General features: G+C 41.4%; 3 protein-coding genes and 1 long non-coding RNA gene across 4 annotated transcripts; 2 read left to right on the forward strand and 2 right to left on the reverse strand.

Moving 5' to 3' along the window:
• Positions 1 to 2699: 2699 nt before the first annotated feature.
• Positions 2700 to 4327, forward strand: il19l (interleukin 19 like). The gene is made up of 5 exons (XM_029688023.2): positions 2700 to 2871; positions 3063 to 3125; positions 3353 to 3505; positions 3651 to 3713; positions 4063 to 4327. Exons 1-5 carry the CDS (start codon positions 2707 to 2709, stop codon positions 4168 to 4170), a joined length of 552 nt encoding a protein of 183 aa, XP_029543883.2. The 5' UTR covers positions 2700 to 2706; the 3' UTR covers positions 4171 to 4327.
• Positions 4328 to 6555: 2228 nt separating this feature from the next.
• On the reverse strand, positions 6556 to 9482 carry LOC115142542 (zinc finger protein 572-like). The gene is made up of 2 exons (XM_029682084.2): positions 9192 to 9482; positions 6556 to 9041 (listed from the first exon to the last, which is right to left on the reverse strand). The coding sequence occupies exons 1-2, from the start codon at positions 9382 to 9384 to the stop codon at positions 8299 to 8301; spliced, it is 936 nt and encodes a 311-aa protein (XP_029537944.1). The 5' UTR covers positions 9385 to 9482; the 3' UTR covers positions 6556 to 8298.
• Positions 9483 to 9753: 271 nt separating this feature from the next.
• LOC115142551 (uncharacterized) lies at positions 9754 to 12151 on the forward strand. The gene is made up of 2 exons (XR_003865518.2): positions 9754 to 10023; positions 10150 to 12151. It is a non-coding gene; the product is annotated as an uncharacterized LOC115142551 (long non-coding RNA).
• Positions 12152 to 13782: 1631 nt separating this feature from the next.
• On the reverse strand, positions 13783 to 20398 carry LOC115142533 (gastrula zinc finger protein XlCGF48.2-like). The gene is made up of 2 exons (XM_029682062.2): positions 20088 to 20398; positions 13783 to 15218 (listed from the first exon to the last, which is right to left on the reverse strand). Exons 1-2 carry the CDS (start codon positions 20272 to 20274, stop codon positions 14326 to 14328), a joined length of 1080 nt encoding a protein of 359 aa, XP_029537922.1. The 5' UTR covers positions 20275 to 20398; the 3' UTR covers positions 13783 to 14325.
• Positions 20399 to 21774: the final 1376 nt, after the last annotated feature.

Raw genomic sequence — 21774 nt, forward strand, 5'->3', positions numbered from 1 at the left:
AAGTATTTAGTCAGCCACCAATTGTGCAAGTTCTCCCACTTAAAAAGATGAGAGAGGTCTGTAATTTTCATCATAGGTACACTTCAACCATGACAGACAAAATCCAGAAAATCACATTGTAGGATTTTTTATGAATTTATTAGCAAATTATGGTGGAAAATAAGTATTTGGTCACCTACAAACAAGCAAGATTTCTGGCTCTCACATACCTGTAACTTCTTCTTTAAGAGGCTCCTCTGTCCTCCACTCGTTACCTGTATTAATGGCACCTGTTTGAACTTGTTATCAGTATAAAAGACACCTGTCCACAACCTCAAACAGTCACACTCCAAACTCCACTATGGCCAAGACCAAAGAGCTGTCAAAGGACACCAGAAACAAAATTGTAGACCTGCACCAGGCTGGGAAGACTGAATCTGCAATAGGTAAGCAGCTTGGTTTGAAGAAATCAACTGTGGGAGCAATTATTAGGAAATGGAAGACATACAAGACTACTGATAATCTCCCTCGATCTGGGGCTCCACGCAAGATCTCACCCCGTGGGGTCAAAATGATCACAAGAACGGTAGGCAAAAATCCCAAAACCACACGGGGGGACCTAGTGAATGACTCGCAGAGAGCTGGGACCAAAGTAACAAAGCCTACCATCAGTAACACACTACGCCGCCAGGGACTCAAATCCGGCAGTGCCAGATGTGTCCCCCTGCTTAAGCCAGTACATGTCCAGGCCCGTCTGAAGTTTGCTAGAGAGCATTTGGATGATCCATAGGAAGATTGGGAGAAAATCATATGGTCAGATGAAACCAAAATATAACTTTTTGGTAAAAACTCAACTCGTCGTGTTTGGAGGACAAGGAATGCTGCGTTGCATCCAAAGAACACCATACCTACTGTGAAGCATGGGAGTGGAAACATCATGCTTTGGGGCTGTTTTTCTGCAAAGGGACCATGACCACTGATCCGTGTAAAGGAAAGAATGAATGGGGCCATGTATCGTAAGATTTTGAGTGAAAACCTCCTTCCATCAGCAAGGGCATTGAAGATGAAACGTGGCTGGGTCTTTCAGCATGACAATGATCCCAAACACACCGCCCGGGCAACGAAGGAGTGGCTTCGTAAGAAGCATTTCAAGGTCCTGGAGTGGCCTAGCCAGTCTCCAGATCTCAACCCCAATAGAAAATCTTTGGAGGGAGTTGAAAGTCTGTGTTGCCCAGCAACAGCCCCAAAACATCACTGCTCTAGAGGAGATCTGCATGGAGGAATGGGCCAAAATACCAGCAACAGTGTGTGAAAACCTTGTGAAGACTTACAGAAAACGTTTGACCTCTGTCATTGCCAACAAAGGGTATATAACAAAGTATTGAGATAAACTTTTGTTATTGACCAAATACTTATTTTCCACCATAATTTGCAAATAAATTCATAAAAAATCCTACAATGTGATTTTCTGGATTTTGTCTGTCATGGTTGAAGTGTACCTATGATGAAAATTACAGGCCTCTCTCATATTTTTAAGTGGGAGAACTTGCACAATTGGTGGCTGACTAAATACTTTTTTGCCCCACTGTATATCGTTAACTGTCAAGGATATATTACGCAAGCCTTGATATTAAATCCCAGAACTGTCATCAGTTCCTTCCTTCCTCTTCATTAAAATTACTCATGTAGAGATGAGCTGTTATTCCTTCCTAGGCTGCTGTATTTCCTCTTACCTGTTTCTGTGTGACTGTGCATGTGAACACCTTGTGGAGTATCTGGCGAAATTCCCCTCTCTGCCCTATAAGAGCCAGACATGAGCGCCAACATGGACACAGAGGACTGCTCATCAGAGAGATAGAGGACACACACACAGAGGACTGCTCATCAGATAGATAGAGGACACACACACAGAGGACTGCTCATCAGATAGATAGAGGACACACACACAGAGGACTGCTCATCAGATAGATAGAGGACACACACACAGAGGACTGCTCATCAGAGAGATAGAGGACACACACACAGAGGGCTGCTCATCAGAGAGATAGAGGACACACACACAGACACACAGACAGGTGAGTTGGAACACCTGCCACACACCTAAGGATTTGTTGGGGGCATGTGGTCCGGGAGGGGGGGCATGGCGTAGAGGCCGGGGGAGATTTTGACTTGGATGCGGGGAAGACTTTTTAAATTGATTACTGGATGCTGCACTGAACTGACAATACGCTATAAACATGGATATGTCACAAACTATAAAAATGTAACTACCGAGTCATTTCTGGAGGCTTGAAGCAGCGTTACTGTCGCAATAACTCGAAACAATAAGTTAATAACTCTAGCTAACTTAGACTGAGAAGACTTAACATCAATGTGTATGTTGTTATGTCAGTAACTTTTATCTAAAAGTTGGACTTTTCCTTTCATCAAGTATACTTTTTTCTCCATACACCTGTCAGTAAAAATGTTTTTATTGTCACATAAACCTGAAAAGTGTTGTTTTGTACAGTCACAGCCATAGTAGTACGGCACCCCTGGAGCAAATTAGGGTTAAGTGCCTTGCTCAAGAGTACAACAACAGATTTTTTACCTTGTCGGCTCAGGTAATCAAACCGGCAACCATTTCGGTAACTGGCCCTACGCTCTAACCTCTAGGCTATGTGTTACCAGTACGTAAGGTGTGTGAGTTTACTTTCTAAGTGATGCTCTGTCTGTCTCCAGGTTGACATGGAGATGAAGCTGCTGTTAAGCCCCACCATTCCCAGGCTCCTCTTCCTGTTAGCGTGTCTCAGTGGGTGTGGCTTGGGACATGGCATACACCTGGGAACCTGCTCTGTCACCGTACACACTCACGAACTACGCAAGCACTACACAGAGATACGGAGCTCTGTGGTGAGCACACAAACACACACACAAACACAGTCATTTCCATGATCCTGTATTAGAACAAGAAACCTACCCTGAGGCTCTCAGTCTCTACCTCTCCTCACTCTCTGTCACACTGTCTGTTTTACATATACATATTTTATTAGAGTGAATAGAATTTTTTATTGACTGTGTTGTTGTGGGTTAAATGTGTGCAGATAGCAGCAGACAGTCAGATGGGAGTGAGACTGCTGAGGGGAGACGTGATGAAGAACATACAGGTAAATTGTTCTCACTACCTTAACCTGAATATCAATGTTCTTTGAAAGGCGCTCAGTCTAGTGTTGTCCATTACGGGAGACCTTTCCCTGGTGCAAAAAAGCACATATATGTATCTGTACAAAAAAATACAGTAAACCCTCATAACCTGGCAGCATGATATAATTTGGAACATTTCTTTAACAATGTGCTGCAGTAAATGTAACATGTAGTGTGTCCTCCCTTTCAGGAGGGGGAGTACTGCTGTTTCCTGCGTCTTTTGCTACGTTTTTATGTGGAGAGAGTGTTTGTTAGCCACGGCATGTCTCAGCCACTGCACCGACGCTCAACCAGCGCTCTCGCTAATAGTTTCCTCACAATCAACAAGAACCTGAGGCAATGTGTAAGAAGACACACACACACACAGGCATGCACACACACACACACACATATTAACACACAACAGCACACATTTTACACCTAAAAACTCACACATAAACAAAAGCTACTACTATCGTTATCTAATGACATCTCTTTATGTCCTCCAGCACTGCCACTGTGGAGAAGATACCAGGAGAAAAATGGACTCCCTACAGGCCCAGTTTGACAAGGTAACTACACACACTGACATATAAATATACATATATAGGGAGATAGATAGCGAAATAGAGAAAATACTGTTTGGCGAGTGTATGGTGTAAGAGGCTTAGACAGTCCAAGAGAAGAGAGTGAGAGAGAGGAGATGAATCAATAAGATTCATGCCAATATTAACCTCTCTCCGCCTTTTCTCCATCCTCTCACCCTCATCTTTCCCTCCTCTCCCCCTCCTTTCTCACCCTCATCTATCCATCCTCTCCCCTCATTTATTCCTCCTCTCCCCCTCACCTCTCCATTCTACCACCCCTCATCTCTCCATTCTCTCTTGCTTATGTCTCCATCCTCGTCTCTCCATCCTGTAGCTGGAGATCTACCAGGCAGCAGTAAAGGCTATAGGAGAGCTGGACTCTCTACTGGACTGGCTGGAAGAACTCAAGCACAACTCACACACAACTCACACAGACAGATAACACATGAAAATGTGTAAATGTTGCAGTACAGATGATATGTTACATTTTTGTTACCACATATAATTTATTTGATGGGATAAGTTTACCTGAAAGGAATATTTATTAATGTGTGTATTGATGCTAATGTATGTATTAAAAGAGACATATGTCAGTCTCAGATGGTTGTCTAAGTTCCATAGATAATGTTTCTGTGATAGTGTTATTAACCAGTGTGAATTTGACCAAACTGTCGAATTTCACTACAAATTACATATACAGTGCCTTCGGAAAGTATTCAGACCCCTTGACTTTTTCCACATTTTGTTAGGTTCAACCTTATTCTAAAATGTATTAAATTGTTTGTTTTTTCATCAATCCCCACACAATACCGCATAATGATGAAGCAAAAACAGTTTTTTAAACATTTTTGCTAATTTATAAAAAAAATAAAAAAACTGAAATATCACATTTACATAAGTATTCATTCATACCCTTTACTCAGTACTTTGTTGAAGCACCGTTGGCAGCGATTACAGCCTCGGGTCTTCTTGGGTATGACGCTACAAGCTTGGCACACCTGTATTTGTGGAGTTTCTCCCATTCTTCTCTGCAGAAGCTCTGGGCCTGGATGGCTCTGTCAGGTTGGATGGGGAGTGTCGCTGCACAGCTATTTTCAGGTCTCTCCAGACATGTTTGATCGAGTTCAAGTCCGGGCTCTGGCTGGGACACTCAAGGACATTTAGAGACTTGTCCCGAAGCCATTCCTGCGTTGTCTTGGCTGTGTGCTTATGGTCATAGCTCTGTTGGTCCTGAGTGCTCTGGAACAGGTTTTCATCAAGGATCTCTGTACTTTGCTCCGTTCACCTTTCCCTTGTTCTTGACTAGTCTCACAGTCCCTGCCACTGAAAAACATCCCCACAGCATGATGCTGCCCCCACCATGCTTCACCGTAGGGATGGTGCCAGGTTTCCTCCAGATGTGACGCTTGGCATTCAGGCCAAAGAGTTCAATCTTGATTTTATCAGACCAGAGAATCTTGTTTCTCATGGTCTGAGTCTTTAGGTGCCTTTTGGCAAATTCCAAGCGGGCTGTCATGTACCTTTTACTGAGGAGTGGCTTCCGTCTGGCCACTCTACCATAAAGGCCTGATTGGTGGAGTGATGCGGAGACGGTTGTCCAGAGGTACTCTAGAGCTCTGTCAGAGTGACCATCGGGTTCTCGGTCACCTCATGTCCGACTGCTGAGAATAAAAAAAATATTTGATCAATTTTATAATACAGCTATAACGTAACAAAATGTGGAAAAAGTCCAGGGGTCTGAATACTTTCCATAGGCACTGTCAGTGTGCAATTGCTGGTACCTGGGCTGTCATCCTTAAACGTAGTTGATTATAATTTGACAGGCACCTTGCCCTCATTAAGCTCTCGGAGCGCACACTGGCAAAGGAGTAGGGTTGTTCTGAGCGTTCGGACCTTACAATGGCAGTCAAGCACCCAAGCTTACTGGCTAAATGTTGACTAACTAGCGAGCTACTTCCAGACAAATGAGAGAACAGCTCACTCTGACCATTTGCCTCGCCCTAGCAGAGCTGGTTAGGCTGTTTTCATGTTATCCAGAGCGTTGGTGACTAACTGTGCTGCTGGCAACAATTTAATTCAGCTTTTTTTGCCAACACTTACTGACACCGGCCATATTCAACGGGTGTTGAACCTTCGTAACTGAATCAGTTATTAAGAGTGAATTTACAAACTCTGGCTGTCCCTTCGCCACAGAACGCAGTAAACGTAGAGAGCGAGGCTGAAAAAGATGCATTCTGAAGCTGCCTTACTCAAAACAACAATAATACCAGAGGTGTCGAGTATGCTGCTTTATTAACTCAATCAATGATTTTGTTTACATTGTTTTCTAACTGATATGATATAATATTGTGACATGACTTAATGCGAGAAGTACACGCAAAACACCGCCATCTCCTGGATAGTGTTGGTCCCAAACAGATGCCGCTCTAAATAAAAAAGGTAAATACCCAAACACGCTTCAGCCCAATTGAAACGAAAAAGGGAGGATCCGGTGCTCGACTGAGGGACTTGAAAATCCCCAAAACATTCCATACCTCAGGATACTTCAACTGAATAAAGAACAAGGAGCACTCTAACCCGATTGTTTGTACTGTCAATAAATCCGATTTATGCAGAAACATATTTATTCTCCGCGATAGTCACCAGTTGAAGTATCTGGGATAAGGAATGCTTTTGGGATATGCCAATCCAACACACAGTAAAAGTTATGCAGTAATGTGAAATACCATACCTGATAGTATTTATAATAATAAATAAAGGTTGAGAACCTGTATTTATTTGAGAAATAAAATAGCCTTCTATAACAGCTTGAAATTAAATAACATGATTAATAATAAAAAGCTTTATTTACAAGAAGCATGATATACCAATCCACTCTAAGATGCTCACAACAACATATAATGGCATTACATGGACTGGGGCCATGTCAGGTTTATGAGAAAGAACACCATGCAGTGGTGTCAAACCCACTACACAGATATAAGAGGTCATGAAACTAGAGCTGGTGAGGTGACACTCCAACATTTGAACAAGGAACCAAATATGTGCTGCTTTCAGTACAGCTAGAAGATAGTCACTAATACGCGTTGTGTATAATTCAAAACAAAATGAGATGGCAACTGCATATGCTTAAAAATGTATGTTTCTGTTATGCACACTATTTTGGGCTTCTACAATGTTGTGCATGTTTGTTCCTCAATACATTCACAATATAAAATGCCTTTGGAAAGTATTCAGACCTATTAACTCTTTCCACGTTTTGTTAGGCTAAAGCCTTATTCTAAAAATGTGTTTACAATTTTTTATCCTCATCAATCTACACAAAATACCCCATAATGACAAAGCAAAAACAAGCTTGGTCTGAGAATATTTAGGTGACTTTTGTCAAACTCCAAGCAGGCTGTCATGTGCCTTTTACTGAAGAGTGGCTTCCGTCTGGTCACTCCACCATAAAGGCTTGATTGATAGAATTCTGCAGAGATGGTTGTCCTTCTGGAAGGTTCTCCTATCTCCACAGAGGAACTCTGGATCTCTGTCAGAGTGACCATCGGGTTCTTGGTCACCTCCCTGAACAAGACCCTTGTCCCCTGAGTGCTCAGTTTGGCCGGGCGGACAGCTCTAGGATGAGTCTTGGTGGTTCCAAACTTCTTCCATTTAAGAATTATGGAGGCCACTGTGTTCTTGGGGACCTTAAATGGTACAGAATTTTTTGGTACCCTTCCCCAGATCAGTTCCTTCGACACAATCCTGTTTGGGAGCTCTATGGACAATTCCTTTGACCTCATGGCTTGGTATTTGCTCTGACATGAATTGTCAACTGTGGGACCTTATATAGACAGGTGTGTGCTTTTCCAAATCATGTCCAATCAATTGAATTTAACACAGGTGGACTCCAATCAAGTTGTAGAAACATCTAAAGGATGATCAATGTAAACAGGATGTAACTGATCTCAATTTTGAGTCTCATAGCAAAGGCTCTGAATACTTACGTAAAATATGTATTTTTTCCTTCTTTTTTTCATTTGCTAATTTATTTTTTTTAAACGTGTTCTCGCTTTATCATTATGGGGTATTGTGTGTAGATTGCTACGGATTTTTATTTACTTCATCAATTTTAGAATAAGGCTGTGACGTAACAAAATGTGCAAAAAGTCAAGGGGTCTGAATACTTTCCAAAGGCACTGTATATTAAACCAAGATCATTGACCTGATGGGTTTGTTTGTCCTGCCACTACAGGTATAAGGTAGCACGTCCACAAATGTGAAGCACTTTCCCATTAAAATGTAGACATCCTTTATGTATTTAGAGAACACCAATGTACTAGTTTGCTATGACTTTAAGGTGTAATCCAAATGGGGGACTCATATGTTGGGACAAACTTAAAAAGCTTACTGTGTCAACTAAAAATACTAGTTCTACAAAACATACTATCCACTTTTGTGCCATGCTCAGAATCGAAAGGTCTTACTGCACAAGTGAGAGAAAGATTTTGCCCTAAGCAGCAATGTCATGTTTCTCACTCTGTGTTCATCCTCATTTCTTACAAGCGAAACATTAAACCCAAAAAAGTCAGCAATATGGTTGTTCTCTGTGAATCTGTTGGTGCTGTTTTAGAAATCGTGCTGCCCTGAAGCATTTTACACACATGGGACACTTATATGGTTTCTCACCTGTGTGAATACTAATATGTTCTTTCAGGCTAAACTTCTGAGTGAAGCATTTGCCACAATAACAACACTGATATGGTCTCTCTCCTGTATGACTCCTCATATGCTTTGCCAGGGATTTGGTGTAACCAAAGCATTTGCCACATTCTTTGCATTGATATGGTTTCTCTCCCGTGTGTATCCTCATATGGACTGTTAAGTTATGCTTGAGGCTAAACAATTTACCACAGTCTTCACATTGATGTGGTTTCTCTCTTTTGTGAGTCACCATATGTTCTTCCAGGTATATCTTCTGGCTGAAGCATTTGCCACATTCACTACACTGATATGGTTTCTCTCCAGTGTGTGTCCTCATACGATCCCTCTCTCTGTTCTCCACCGTTGGGGTTTGGTAAAGATGTGAGGGCTGAGGTGGGTCCTGATCACAGTCACTTTTCACAAAGGAAGGATTGTTTATGAACTCTTTGATATCAGACTCCAGACCCTGAAGCTGCTCTTCCTCCTGACCTGTCCCAAACTCCTCCTGTTCCTCTTTAATCTGTTTGGGCTCTGGGTCCTCCTGCCCCAGACTGGTGCACCACCACTCCTGCTCAAAGTGCTGCTGCTCCCCCTCTTCAGGGACAGGGAGTATTAGATGCTGGGGATCTAAAAGGAAAGTCAATCAATCAATCATTATATTACAATCGATCCTGACATTATTTTAAAGACACAATTGTGTATTGGTTGTTTATGGGCAATGTGGTTTGCCTGCTTACATAATCTGCTTGATTGATTGTTGTGATAGTCGCTACCAACCTGCTTTATGCAAATGTATCTTTGGTTGAGTAACGACATCCAGCAGCATCCGTAGACGATCGATCTCCTCCTTTGAACGGGAGATTTCTTCCTGGTACTCTGATACCGTTTTTTCCACGACCACAAATATCTCAACAGCCGCCGCTGTTAATCGCTCGGTAAGAAACACATTCAGCAGATGTAGTTTGGACATTTTGTAGAATGAACGTGTATCAGTTCCTATTGTTTAACTCACGTGGATTAGTAGTATGTTGTGTGTGTGAACCATAGACTGTGAAAAGAAAACGTATGAACGTCACAAGAGTAGCAGAGATTGCAATACCGCCCCCTTTTGTGTGGGTTAATTACGATAATTTTGCTGTCAATGAATGGATGTCTACAAACGTAAGGGCTGTTAAAAATATGTAAATATTAAAGAATAAGGTTTAGTCATATTACATTTAGAATTACTCAGCGCTGCATCCATCCAAAATCTGTGGTTGGTTTGTTTATGGCTTTATCTCACTCCAGCCCAACAGGTGGCGGTATACCAATAGCGAACAATGAACAAAGAGGGGTAAGGAAGCATACACTGTTTACTTCCATGTACCGTAGGACAGCATTTCTCTGTAAATGTTTTTGTACACTATCATAATGTCTAAACTACATCTGTTGAATGTGTCTCTTACCGAGCAATTAACAGCAGCAGCCTTTGAAATATTTAGGGCCGTGGTTAGAACGATATCGGAGTACGAGTAAGACATCTCCCGATCAAAGAAAGATCGAACGTCTACAAAGGCTAACGTTACTAACGTTAAATGTCATCACACAGCCTGATAGTGATATAAAGCAGGTCTGTAGCGTATAGTGATGTTTCCATAACTTTTTACCTCCACGTATCATAAAGACGTTTCAGATTTTGATTAACTATAGCTATATCATAATATATTTCCAGATATTTATTTTTTCATCTCTACAGATCCCCAGCAGCTAGTAACTCACTGTCCCAGAAGCAGGAGTTCCCCCTGAGCAGCAGCACTGTGACCAGGAGTGGATCCCAGGTCTGTGGCAGGATGACCCAGAGCCCACACAGATTAAAGAGGAACAGTAGTTTGGGATTGGTCATGAGGAAGAGCAGATTCAGAGGCTGGAGTCTGATACCAAAGATTCATATTAACTTCTCCCTTTGTGAAAAGTGATTGGGATCAGGACCCACCCCAGCCTTCACGTATTCACCAAACCCAAACGACGGATAATGACTTTCTACCCACTAAAACAACAGAAGAGATCCAAACAGAACATGGAGAGGGCTGTGGAGTTTCAGAACCAAACGGTGAATTACAGCCCCTCTCTTCAGTAAATGCAGACTGTTCTCCAGCTCAGAATGAAAACAGTGAACGTGTCGATAGTAGTACATCAACTCTGAGAAAGCAGTCTGACAAAAGATCGCTGGGGAGAAACTGTTTAACTGCCATGTGTGCAGTAAATGTTTCCCTACAGAGGAATACTGTCAAAGACATACAAATACATACAGGAGATAAATATTTTCATTACCATGGTTGTGGCACGTGCTTTACCAGGAAGGGACACTTGGCAGAGCATTTAAGATAGTTACACCCAGAAGAGAAGCCATTCCACTCCCAAGTTTGTATCAAATGTCCTCATCTTTTGAAGGATCATATGAAATTACACACAGGGGATACATATACACTCCCTCCATATGTATTTGGACAGTAAAGCTAACATTTTAAAATTGGCTCCCACATTTTGGATTGGGAATCAAAGGTTTTATATGAGGCTACGGTACGTAATGTCACCTTTTATTTGAGGGTATTTTCATACAGATTGGTTTTACCGTTTAGAATTAAAAGCATTATGCATCTAGTGCCCCCATTTGAAGAAGTCATAAGTATTTGGACAAATTCACTTCGTGTTTGAAGTAGTAAAAAGTTCTGGTGCATATTCCGAGCACACAAACATGTTTGTCGGATGCATTTCTTGGGTTGTTTTGCCAAATAGGAAGTGAATGGTTCATTATAACTGGAGTAATTTTCTAAGTAGATCAAATGTTTCTGCACACTTCTAAAATAATCCTGAATGAATGATGAAGAGGCTACAACAAAACATGCTAACCTCTCACCATTACCATCTTCTCTTCCTACAATAAAAGGGATTCCAAAATGACAATACATTATTCACCATTTAGTTCCTATTGGGCAAAATATCATCTGAAACACAACCAAAACTAATTGCAAATGCATCCAACAAGTTTGTAGTCATGTTTGATGTAGTCATTGAGTGCAAGGAATATGGGACAAAATAACTTTTGACTAATAGAAGTGAAATAATTATTCAAATTGGGGAACTTGATACATTTAAGTGCTTTCATTTTTAAAATCACAAAACATGACAATTCCCTCAAATATAAAAGGTGACATTCTGTACTGTCGCCTCATACGGAACATTTGATCCCAAATACAAAATGTTGGCGTATGGAGCTGATATTAAAGTGTTAGTTTCATTCTCCAAATACATGGAGGGAAGTGTACATGCTCACTGTGTGACCGCAGCTTCATATCTCAGAGTAGACTAAACATCCACCAGCTAGTTCACACAGGGGAGAAGTTTTTTAGCTGCAATGTGTGCAGCAAATCTTTCCCTAGGAAGGGATATTTACATACATATGATACACACATGGTAAAACAAACTTTGTTGCTGTGTTTGGCATGAAGGCTTCCATCAAACAGAGCATATGAAGACCAGACTCAAGGGTGGACGTGCTCTGTGAGGGAAACAGGAGTCAGTCTGAATATCTGAAGGAACAGTTTAACAATGCAGGACATTCCCCTCATGTCACTACTGTTAGTTGACTTAATCTAATGTATTGATTGATGAATGAGGGTAATTGACATGATCTCCTATTTTTGTGTCCAAGGATAATATTTATATGAAAAAAAACAATAAATACAATCTTATTACAACACATTTCTACATGTTCTCTTCTGTTTGGCACTGTATAACTGTATCACAAAGAATGATACATTTGTACAGTTTTTGCATATCAAAGGGTGAAAATATATTGGGCAACTGCCCACGATTGAATTTTAACAACTATAATGGGATATTGGTGTGTTTCATAAGAAAACTGCAAGTATTGACACTTGTCCATACAGTTAATAAGAAAAAATGTTTTCAGCCTTTAAAAAAAAGAAAAGATGCCTTCATCCATCAAGGAGAGGGTTGCACGACACAGGTCACAGGTCAATTCTGATCCTCTAGCAAAGGCGGAATACCTTGCCAAGAGAAGAGTATGGTAGCATTTTCTGAATTTCATTGTACATTTCAACTTATTTAGTTATTAATTGTATGGTCAGTGTAGAGTGATTTACATCTGGTATCAGTTATTGTTTTGCTTTTAGTTATCAAAGAAGGGCTCAAGGGAAGAAGGATCGACCTCCAATGGAATTGATGTCTGAAACAGCCAGGGCACAAAACGGGAACAGTGGAGGGAAACAAATGCTCTTCTGGACCAAAGCGGGACCTTCAACCAGAGTAGTCCTCAGTCAACACATGACAAAGCAAAGAAAAGTGCAGATTGCAGAAACGATGCAAAAGAAAACTCCAGTTAAAACAGCTACGGAGGGTTGAACGAAATTGCAACAAAGCAAAAGGGGAGAAATTCCCTAAATATTTATAGAGGTCAAACAAAACCAGAAAGAAAGCAAGCATACAATAGAGGAAAAAACTATTTGGAGAAAAAAAGTTGCCGATAGTGCAATGTCAAAGTTCAGAGAAGAGGTCTTGTTTAACCTCACAGAACATGCAGCCTTCAATGAATGGGTGAGCTCTCCATGCTGTACAGGCAGGCAGTTTGTGCCCATTTTATATAACTGAATGTGTGACTAACACTTGTACCCGTCATAAGGCTAACCTGAAAGTGCAAATTGTGAGGGCTCATGCCGGTGTCCTGTGTGGAAAACAATTTAAACATCATTAATGTAAAAACACCAAGTCATTCATACTGGGAAGAAACCATTTCAGTGTCAAGATTGTGGTAAACATTTCAGTCGAAAAGGAAGCTTGCAGATGCATGAGGACACACACGAAGGAGACGCTGCATCGTTGCCATATTTGTGGAAAGAGCTTCCCTGACCACACGTATGAGTCAGAGGGTTGAAACTGCATCACTGTGAAGAATATCACAAGGTCTCCGCTGAGTGAAGCCCTGACCGTGCATATGAAGATTCACATAGAGGAGAAACCACATCCGTGCCATGAAGGCAGCAGACTTCAATCAGATGGGATCACTTAGAAGGTATATATGAGCTTGTTTTACAAACTGGAGGAATCATGATTTGCGTGGGGGAAATGTGTCAGTTTAAACTAGATTGAAAGATGCTGATATCTAAACATACATACTGTATCTCAGAGGCACTGCTTTAGGTTGAAATTGGTAGTCACACACACACACAGCGCTACCCACCCCACACACACACACGGTCTTACCAACCCCCACCCCCCCCCACACACACACACACACGGTACCCCCCCCCTCACTCACACACACTGCAGCCTGAATGGTAGAAGATAAAGTAATCCTGACCTTAAAAAAAACATTTGACCAATTATTTATTACAAAACAGTTAACATTCAGTACAGAACACTACATTTTGACACAGTAATTTCATCAGGGATAACTGTCAAGGCCCTAATAGGATAGTCATACAGCCCAGCAGTCATGTCCAAGTCCTAAGGGGAAATAGATGAGGATCAAATTAATTGATTGATCTGCATCTACTAAAACAGGTGACATCCTCTGCTTCCTGTAAAATGTGTAGTGTAATTACAAAAGAACAACATCAGTCGACATATATGTAGCTACTAGCAGTATTCATATCCTCATGCTGGCACTGAACATGGCTTCAGATGATGACGCATGCAGCAACACAATCACATGGATCAGTGAAAAACAGTAACATTTTCATTACTCAAAGTTATTCCCATTCCCCACTGTATTGTAATGCATTGTTCAAACATCAATCACTGATTCTTCTAGTGTTTTAAATCCTGGACAATAATTAAACTGCCCAGATTTACATGTCACTCTCCTGTGCTCAGAACTTAATTTCAAGAGAGAGCGTAAATGTCTCTGCTGTTAACGTTTTGACCGAGCCATTTTCCAGCCATGTGGTCTCTCCCCTGGGTGAATTTTAAAGTGAGTGTTGAGGTGAGCCGACTGGTTGAAACATTTCCCACAGATGTGACAGCGGAAGGGCTTCTCTCCAGTGTGAATGCGGTGGTGCCTCCTCAACATGCTGATGGTTGTGAAGCCTTTTCTGCACACAGAGCAGCTGAATGGTCTTTCCTTGGTGTGCCATCGCATGTGGACCTCTAACTGACAGGAGAAACTGAAGCATTTCCCACACTCTCTGCAACGATACACTCTCTGTATGCCCTGGGGTTGATAGGGAGATCTCTGTGGAGGCAGCTTTGAGGTGTTCTGGCCTCTAACATCTATGTGTAGACCTATACTTTCTCTTTCATATGCACTGCTTGTTCCCTGTGGGGCCTTATATCCTGAGAGTCCTTCTCTCTGAATTCTATTGTTGATATTGGGTTGGGCACCGTTTTCACTCGAAGCTGCAAGACAGTCTGAATTTACATTGAAGATGGTCTGTAAGTCACTGGTTGGTTCTGATGTGTTGTAGCCTTCTTCATTTTCTATTTTGATCTGCTTAGAAGATATGGTTCTGGCTAAAGAGTCTCCTTCTCTGATGTCCACAGTTTGGGTATGTGGAAGATGTGAAGGCTGAGCTGGGTCCTGATCACAGTTACTTCTAACAAAGGGAGGAGTTAATGTAGACTCTCCTTTGGTATCAGACTCCAGACCGTGACGCTGGTCTTCCTCCTGGCTGGTCCTGAGCTCCTGTTCCTCTTTAATCAGTGTGGGCTCTGGGTCCTCCTGGCCCAGACCGGGGCTCCACTCCTGCTCACAGTGCTGCTGCTCAGGGGAAGATGCATCTTCAGTGAGATGGATAGCATGGTGGTCTAGAGGGAAAGGAAAGGAAGAAAGTCAGCTGAAGGCAATTCTATCTTAGTACCACAGTACATGTATGACATGTGTAGCCTGCATGTGAACCAGAATCTGGGTTTACAGGAGACGTTGAATATGGAGATTCTCCTTTAAGCCCAGGAAGCAGCCATTCAACTTGCCATTCACCAGCTTTGCAAGCCTAAAATGTCAAAATACGTTCGGTACTTACCGAAAACAAGTGTGGCAGAGCAACCATTGTCATTACTGCCTTTACGTCCAGTATGTACTTCCAAAAAAGTTCTAAATAAAAAGTTAAATGCAACTGAAAAAAATGGCCTGTCTGGAAAGAATCTAAGAATTGTTTTTGACCATGTGCCAAATCTACCTCTTCTGCACCGCCAGTAAAATCACTCAGTCTATCTAGAAATATAGAATCCCTGTAAAAACATACCCTGTTGTCTACTTACATAAAATATAATTGCATTCCGTGTAATATATGGGTGAAACAACAAATTGATATGACGTTCAAACTGTTGTAGGTGATAAAAATCAATTACCTTTCCTGCTGCTGGATCAGCCGACCTGCGTGTGGCAGTATTGAGTGATTTTATTGGAGGTGTAGAACAGTGGATGATTTGGCCAAAAACAATGCACTTACACGGAACCCAAACCGGCTGGGCGCGTGCGCCATCGTGCACTCATTTATTTTGTCCCCCTACACCAAACATGATCACGACAAAGGTTAAAATACCAAAACAAACTCTGAACCAATGACATTCATTTGGGGACAGGTCAAAAAGCATTAAACATGTATGGCAATTCAGCTAGTTAGCCTGCACTTGCTAGCCAATTTGTCCTATTTAGCTAGCTTGCTGTTGCTAGCTAATTTGTCCTGGGATATAAACTTTTGAGTTGTTATTTTACCTGAAATGCACGAGGTCCTCTACTCTACACATAAAACGGCCAACCGAATAGTCTCTAGTCATCTCTCCTCCCTGGCTCTTTCATCTTTGAACTTTTTTGGTGATTGGCATCTACACATTCATAGTATTACCACGACAACCGACAAAATATTTAGTCTTTCAATCACCCACGTGGGTATAAGCAATGAGATGGCACGTGGGTACCTGCTTCTATAAACCAATGAGGAGATGGGAGAGGCAGGACTTGCAGCGCGATTGCGTCAGAAATAGGAATGACTTCTATTTCAGCCCTTGGCAACACAGACACTTGTTGGCACGCGCGAGCAGTGTGGGTGCAACAATTGAATAACATGGATTTCTACATTTATTTTGCGACACGAGCGAGTGGTGTGGTCAGCCTATTATGCTGCATTTAGACAGTCAGCCCAATACTGGTCTTTTTTCACTAATTGATCTTTTGACCAATCAGATTGGCTCTGAAAAAGATATATGGCCTCCCGAGTGGCTCAGCAGTCTAAAAATGTTTTATCAAACTATTTGTCATATGCGCCAAATACAACAAGTCTAGACATACTGTGAAATGTTTACTTACAAGCCCTTAACCAACAGTGCAGGTGAAGAAGAGTTAAGAAAATATTTACCAAATAAAATAACATAATGAGGCTATATACAGCAGGTACCGGTATCAAGTCAGTGTGCGGTGTTGGTGATCAGGCCTAACCCTGTGGTGTCTAAGTACACACCCCTGAGGTACCCCAGTGTTGAGGATCAGCGTGGCAGATGTGTTGTTGCCTACCCTTACCACCTGGGAGCAGCCTGTCAGGAAGTCCAGGATCCAGTTGCAGAGTGAGGTGTTTAGTCCCAGGGTCCTTAGCTTAGTGATGAGCTTCATGGGCACTATGGTGTTGAACGCTGAGCTGTAGTCAATGAACAGCATTCTCATATAGGTGTTCCTTTTGTCCAGGTGGGAAAAGGCAGTGAGGAATGCGATTGTGTCATCTGTGGATCTGTTGGGGCATAATGTGAATTGGAGTGGGACTAGGGTATCTGGGATGATGCTGTTGATGTGAGCCATGACCAGCCTTTCAAAGCACGTCATGGCTACCAACGTAAGTGCTAAAGGGCGGTAATTATTTAGGCAGGTTAACTTCGCTTCCTTGGGCACAGGGACTATGGTGGTCTGCTTGAAACATGTAGGTATTACAGAATCAGTCAGGGAGAGGTTGAAAACGTCAGTGAATACACTTGCCAGTTGGTCTGTGCATGCTTGGAGTCCGTGCATGCTTGGAGTACACATCCTGGTAATCCATCTGGCCCCAAGGCTTTATGAATGTTGATCTGTTTAAAAAAGGTCTTGCTCACATCGGCTACCGAGAGCGTTATCACACAGTCATTCAGGCTCTCGTGCATGCTTCAGTGTTGCTTGCCTCGAAGCGAGCATAAAAGGCATTTAGCTCATCCGGTAGGCTTGCATCACTGAGCAGCTCGCGTCTGGGCTTCCCTTTGTTGCCGGTAATAGTTTTCAAGCCCGGCCACATCCGAACAGTGTCAGAGCCGGTGTAGAACGATTCAATCGTAATCCTTTATTGACGCTTTGTTTGTTTGATGGTTCGTCTGAGGGCATAGCGGGATTTCAGATTAGTGTCCCGCTCCTTGAACACGGCAGCTCTAGCCTTTTGCTCGATGTGGAGGTTGCCTGTAATCCATGGCTTCTGGTTGGGATATTTACTTATGGTCACTGATGCACTTATTGATGAAGCCGATGACTGAGGTGGTATACTCCTCAATTCCATTGGAGGAATCCCGGAACATATTCCAGTCTGTGCTGCAAAACAGTCCGCCGTCATCTGACCACTTCCATATGGATCGAGTCACAGGTACTTCTTCCTTTAGCTTTTGCTTGTAAGAAGGAATCAGAAGGATAGAATTATGATCAGATTTGCCAAATGGAGGGCGGGGGAGAGCATCTAAGGCACGATCCCAGGCTGTATCACAACTGGCTGTGATCAGGAATCACATAGGGCGGCTTACAATTGGCCCAGCGTCGTCCGGATTAGGGGAGGGTTTGGCCGGGAGGGCTCCACGTTGTAGAGTAGCAGTGATGAGACAAGATTGAAATTTGGGAGAAAAGGGGGTAAACTTTTTTTAAAATCGTATATGGATAGATCAGATGTGATTCTTGAAAATGTGTATTTTTTTACCAAACGCCCCTCAAGATTAGAGTGGAATTGAATGGAGAGAGAGAACGTTCTCTGCTGAGTTTATAAAATTGTAAAATGAGCAGCACGGTAGTGCATTTGTAGATACAATGTTGTCAACAAATTTAGGTTGCTTTTACTCCCATCCCTATTGCAGAATGCAGCAATTTGACAGCATGTACTAATGTCGAATTAATCCACACTTGCATTAGTACCATTGTTTTGGTGATTGGCATTTAGGCATCTGACAATGAAAAGGTAGCAGACAGACCTACAGTATGTTTAGGTAAGGGGACCTGATTTGTCACTATGAAAATCATATGGTCAAACAGATTGTGAATTCAAAAGCGTAAGTTTGATTCTAGAGGGGAGACAATAGATATAAAAACATTTTGGTTAAGGTGTAGGGGCAGATTTATGTCTTGCCTAGAGCAGATTTGATTATTAATTAACTTTATTTAGTCTGATCAGTTGAACAATTCTCATTCTTAACAATGGGCTGAAATAAAAGTGGAATTAGTGTGCATGTCAGAAAGATACCCACATTTACAGTATTTTATTGCTTCACTTCTTCCCATTTTTGCCAGTGTAATGGCAGATTTGAAATCTGATATGCCTACTTGTGTCTTTGAAAATGAATATAAGACTATATATTTTTGCAGCCATTCATTGACAGTTTTGAATAAGTCCTACAAATAAGTATTGGATATTAAAATGCTCTGGGCCTCAAATATAATTTCACATTTTAGTATTGTGCACATGCAAGGCAGCGATAGAGGGAGACTGACAATTCATTAACAAATATTTTGTCTATGTAGAGTAAGAGAATGACAATGATCTTCAACTAGTAGACATAAACCACCTGAATATTGATATTCATTAGACTTTTTTTAAAGGTTGGATGATTGACAAATTAAGGACATGCAGCACTTGGGAAACATAGATCAAGGAGAGCAAGCAGGATTTTCATCCAGCACTATTTTAAAGAGTTCACCAAAATGACCAAATACTAAATGTTTGTGTCCTTACCTTGAAAGCACTATTTTAAAGAGTTCACCAAAATGACCAAATACTAAATGTTTGTGTCCTTACCTTGAAAGCACTATTTTAAAGAGTTCACCAAAATGACCAAATACTAAATGTTTGTGTCCTTACCTTGAAAGCAGTCTACGACAAAACTGCAATCTATGATTTGGTTACCCACTGCCATCAACCATTAATATTAGTATTTCCTGTGCAGAGCATTCTCACTGACCTTTCCACTTTCTCCCATTGGCCTGTTTCCTCATCTAATTTCATTACTGAAATTTAAAAAAAATAAAGTGTCAAACCAACCTAAAAAATAAAATTGTATACTTTTAATTCCATCACCCAAAAACCTAAAAGTAACAACGTCGTAGAATTTTGAGTGTTCATTTATTGTTTACAAAATTCTGAATACAGTTGACCTGTTTTTATTGTATTTTATATATACCCTGGTCATAGGCCTAAACCATGTCGAAATACATAGAATTACAGGAAATTCGCTTTAAAACAGTAACATTTCACAGGCCCCGTCTAGGCAAAATCTCACTCCAAGCTTTCTTCAAAGTTAGCAGCCCTGTGGTCGGCTTTTCATATTCTCAGTCTAGTCTAACGTTAGTCCAATAGAACAATTCGGTATTTTGTAGATTCTTTTGTGGAGTCTGGCAACAAACAAAACAATTCCCTCGTTTTGAGAAATAGAACTAGGTTCATATCCTAGCGTTACTTAGCTAGTTACCTGTTTGAAGTAGAACGCGCTGAACAGCGATATCCAGCAGCTTTCGGAGACGATTGTTCTCCTCCTTAGAGCGAACGATTTCTGTCTGGTACTCAACTATCGTACCCTTCACAGCTCCAAATATCTCCTCGGCAGCCGCGGTTAATCTCTTCGTAAGAAATATATTCAACAATTCCAATTTTGACATTTTGTTTGCTGTGCGAGTAGTACCACAAATGAAAGATGTTACTTATCTTTCAGGTAGTGTTATTATTTTTAACAATCCACCATCTTTGTTTATAGCTATCTAGTTTCACGAATGTGACGACACAGATAAAACAATGAGCCAGATATTTCACCGGATGTATAACTGTGAAGCATCCAGTTGGCGTTTCCACTAACTACCAAATCTGATAATAAGAGGAAGCCCAGTGACCGTCAGTGGGAGAAGATGGAGGGAGATGGATTTTGGACGACATTCTGCAAATGTTCTCATCGATGAAACAATTGATCTACATAGTTTTATTTTTCCAAAACTAGAATCTGTTACGAACAGAGTGGACTTATCTTTGTAGACTTTAGCCTTTGGAATAGTTTTTTAAAATTGCGTTTTTTAGGAGCGCAAGGGCGTATTGAGTTATTGCAAACGCGTACTTCAGAGTAGGCGTTCTCTTACGGAAATATGCAAGTACATGCTAGCTCTGCCTATATCCTTGCTTGTTCTGCCTACTTTGATTAATTTGCTCCCATTGGAAACACAGGCCATGGTCTATCTTGATTTATAAAAAATCTTCGGCTACGATGCGTCTATTTCTGCTCAGATAGCACTGACCAAAGAGCGCCGTCTGCTGTATCGGAGGGGAAACCAATTTATATTGACAAACACACATTTCAAGAATTATAAAATCAACAGTACTTGGTTGATTGCTCCAGGTAAGTTTAGGGCACATGAACTGAAATGACCCTGGCACTCAGATTTTTATACTGTAGCTGTAACAACCACTTTCTTAGATTGACATGTCTTCAGTCATCCTCATGCCATTTGCACACACTGAATATAGACTTTATTTTTTTTCCCTATTGTGTTATTCACTGTACGCTTGTTTATTCCATGTGTAACTGTTTTGTGGTTTGTGTTGCACTGCTTTGCTTTATCTTGACCAGGTCGCAGTTGTAAATGAGAACTTGTTCTCAACTAGCCTACCTGGTTAAATAAAGGTGAAATAAAAAAAGTCCACGAGACTGGGGAATCGCAACTTGTCAGGAAAGCCTTTTTATTATGTACAACACCCTTTAGACATCTACATAAGAACAGGCTCAAGCAGGTACAGATACACAACCAACAGGCTCATCATCCAAGATCATACAACTCTGATCAGCAGATATCTGATCACAGTTGACATGGGACAGGACCGATTGGTACTCCGACCACTAAGGCCAGTTGTCACATGCTAGCAGTGGAAAGTGTCAGCTGAATTCAGACATGGTGTATGAACATTACAAATAGGTTCAAAGTCAGACAGCAGATTCATAGTCCCTGGGAAGCTGCATTTTCACATTTTATGACTAGAAAACACTATTTGTAACAAAAGGTTGAACAAAGAGCAGGTTAGATGTTAAACGGTGTGTAATGTTTCATATTCAACTGTGTCAAATAATTGGGTAGGTTTAAAACATTGTCCAAAATGGTATTTAATCCAAACACATG

The sequence above is a fragment of the Oncorhynchus nerka genome, linkage group LG2 (genome assembly GCF_034236695.1).
Source record: "Oncorhynchus nerka isolate Pitt River linkage group LG2, Oner_Uvic_2.0, whole genome shotgun sequence".
NCBI classification, from domain to species: Eukaryota; Metazoa; Chordata; class Actinopteri; order Salmoniformes; family Salmonidae; genus Oncorhynchus; species Oncorhynchus nerka.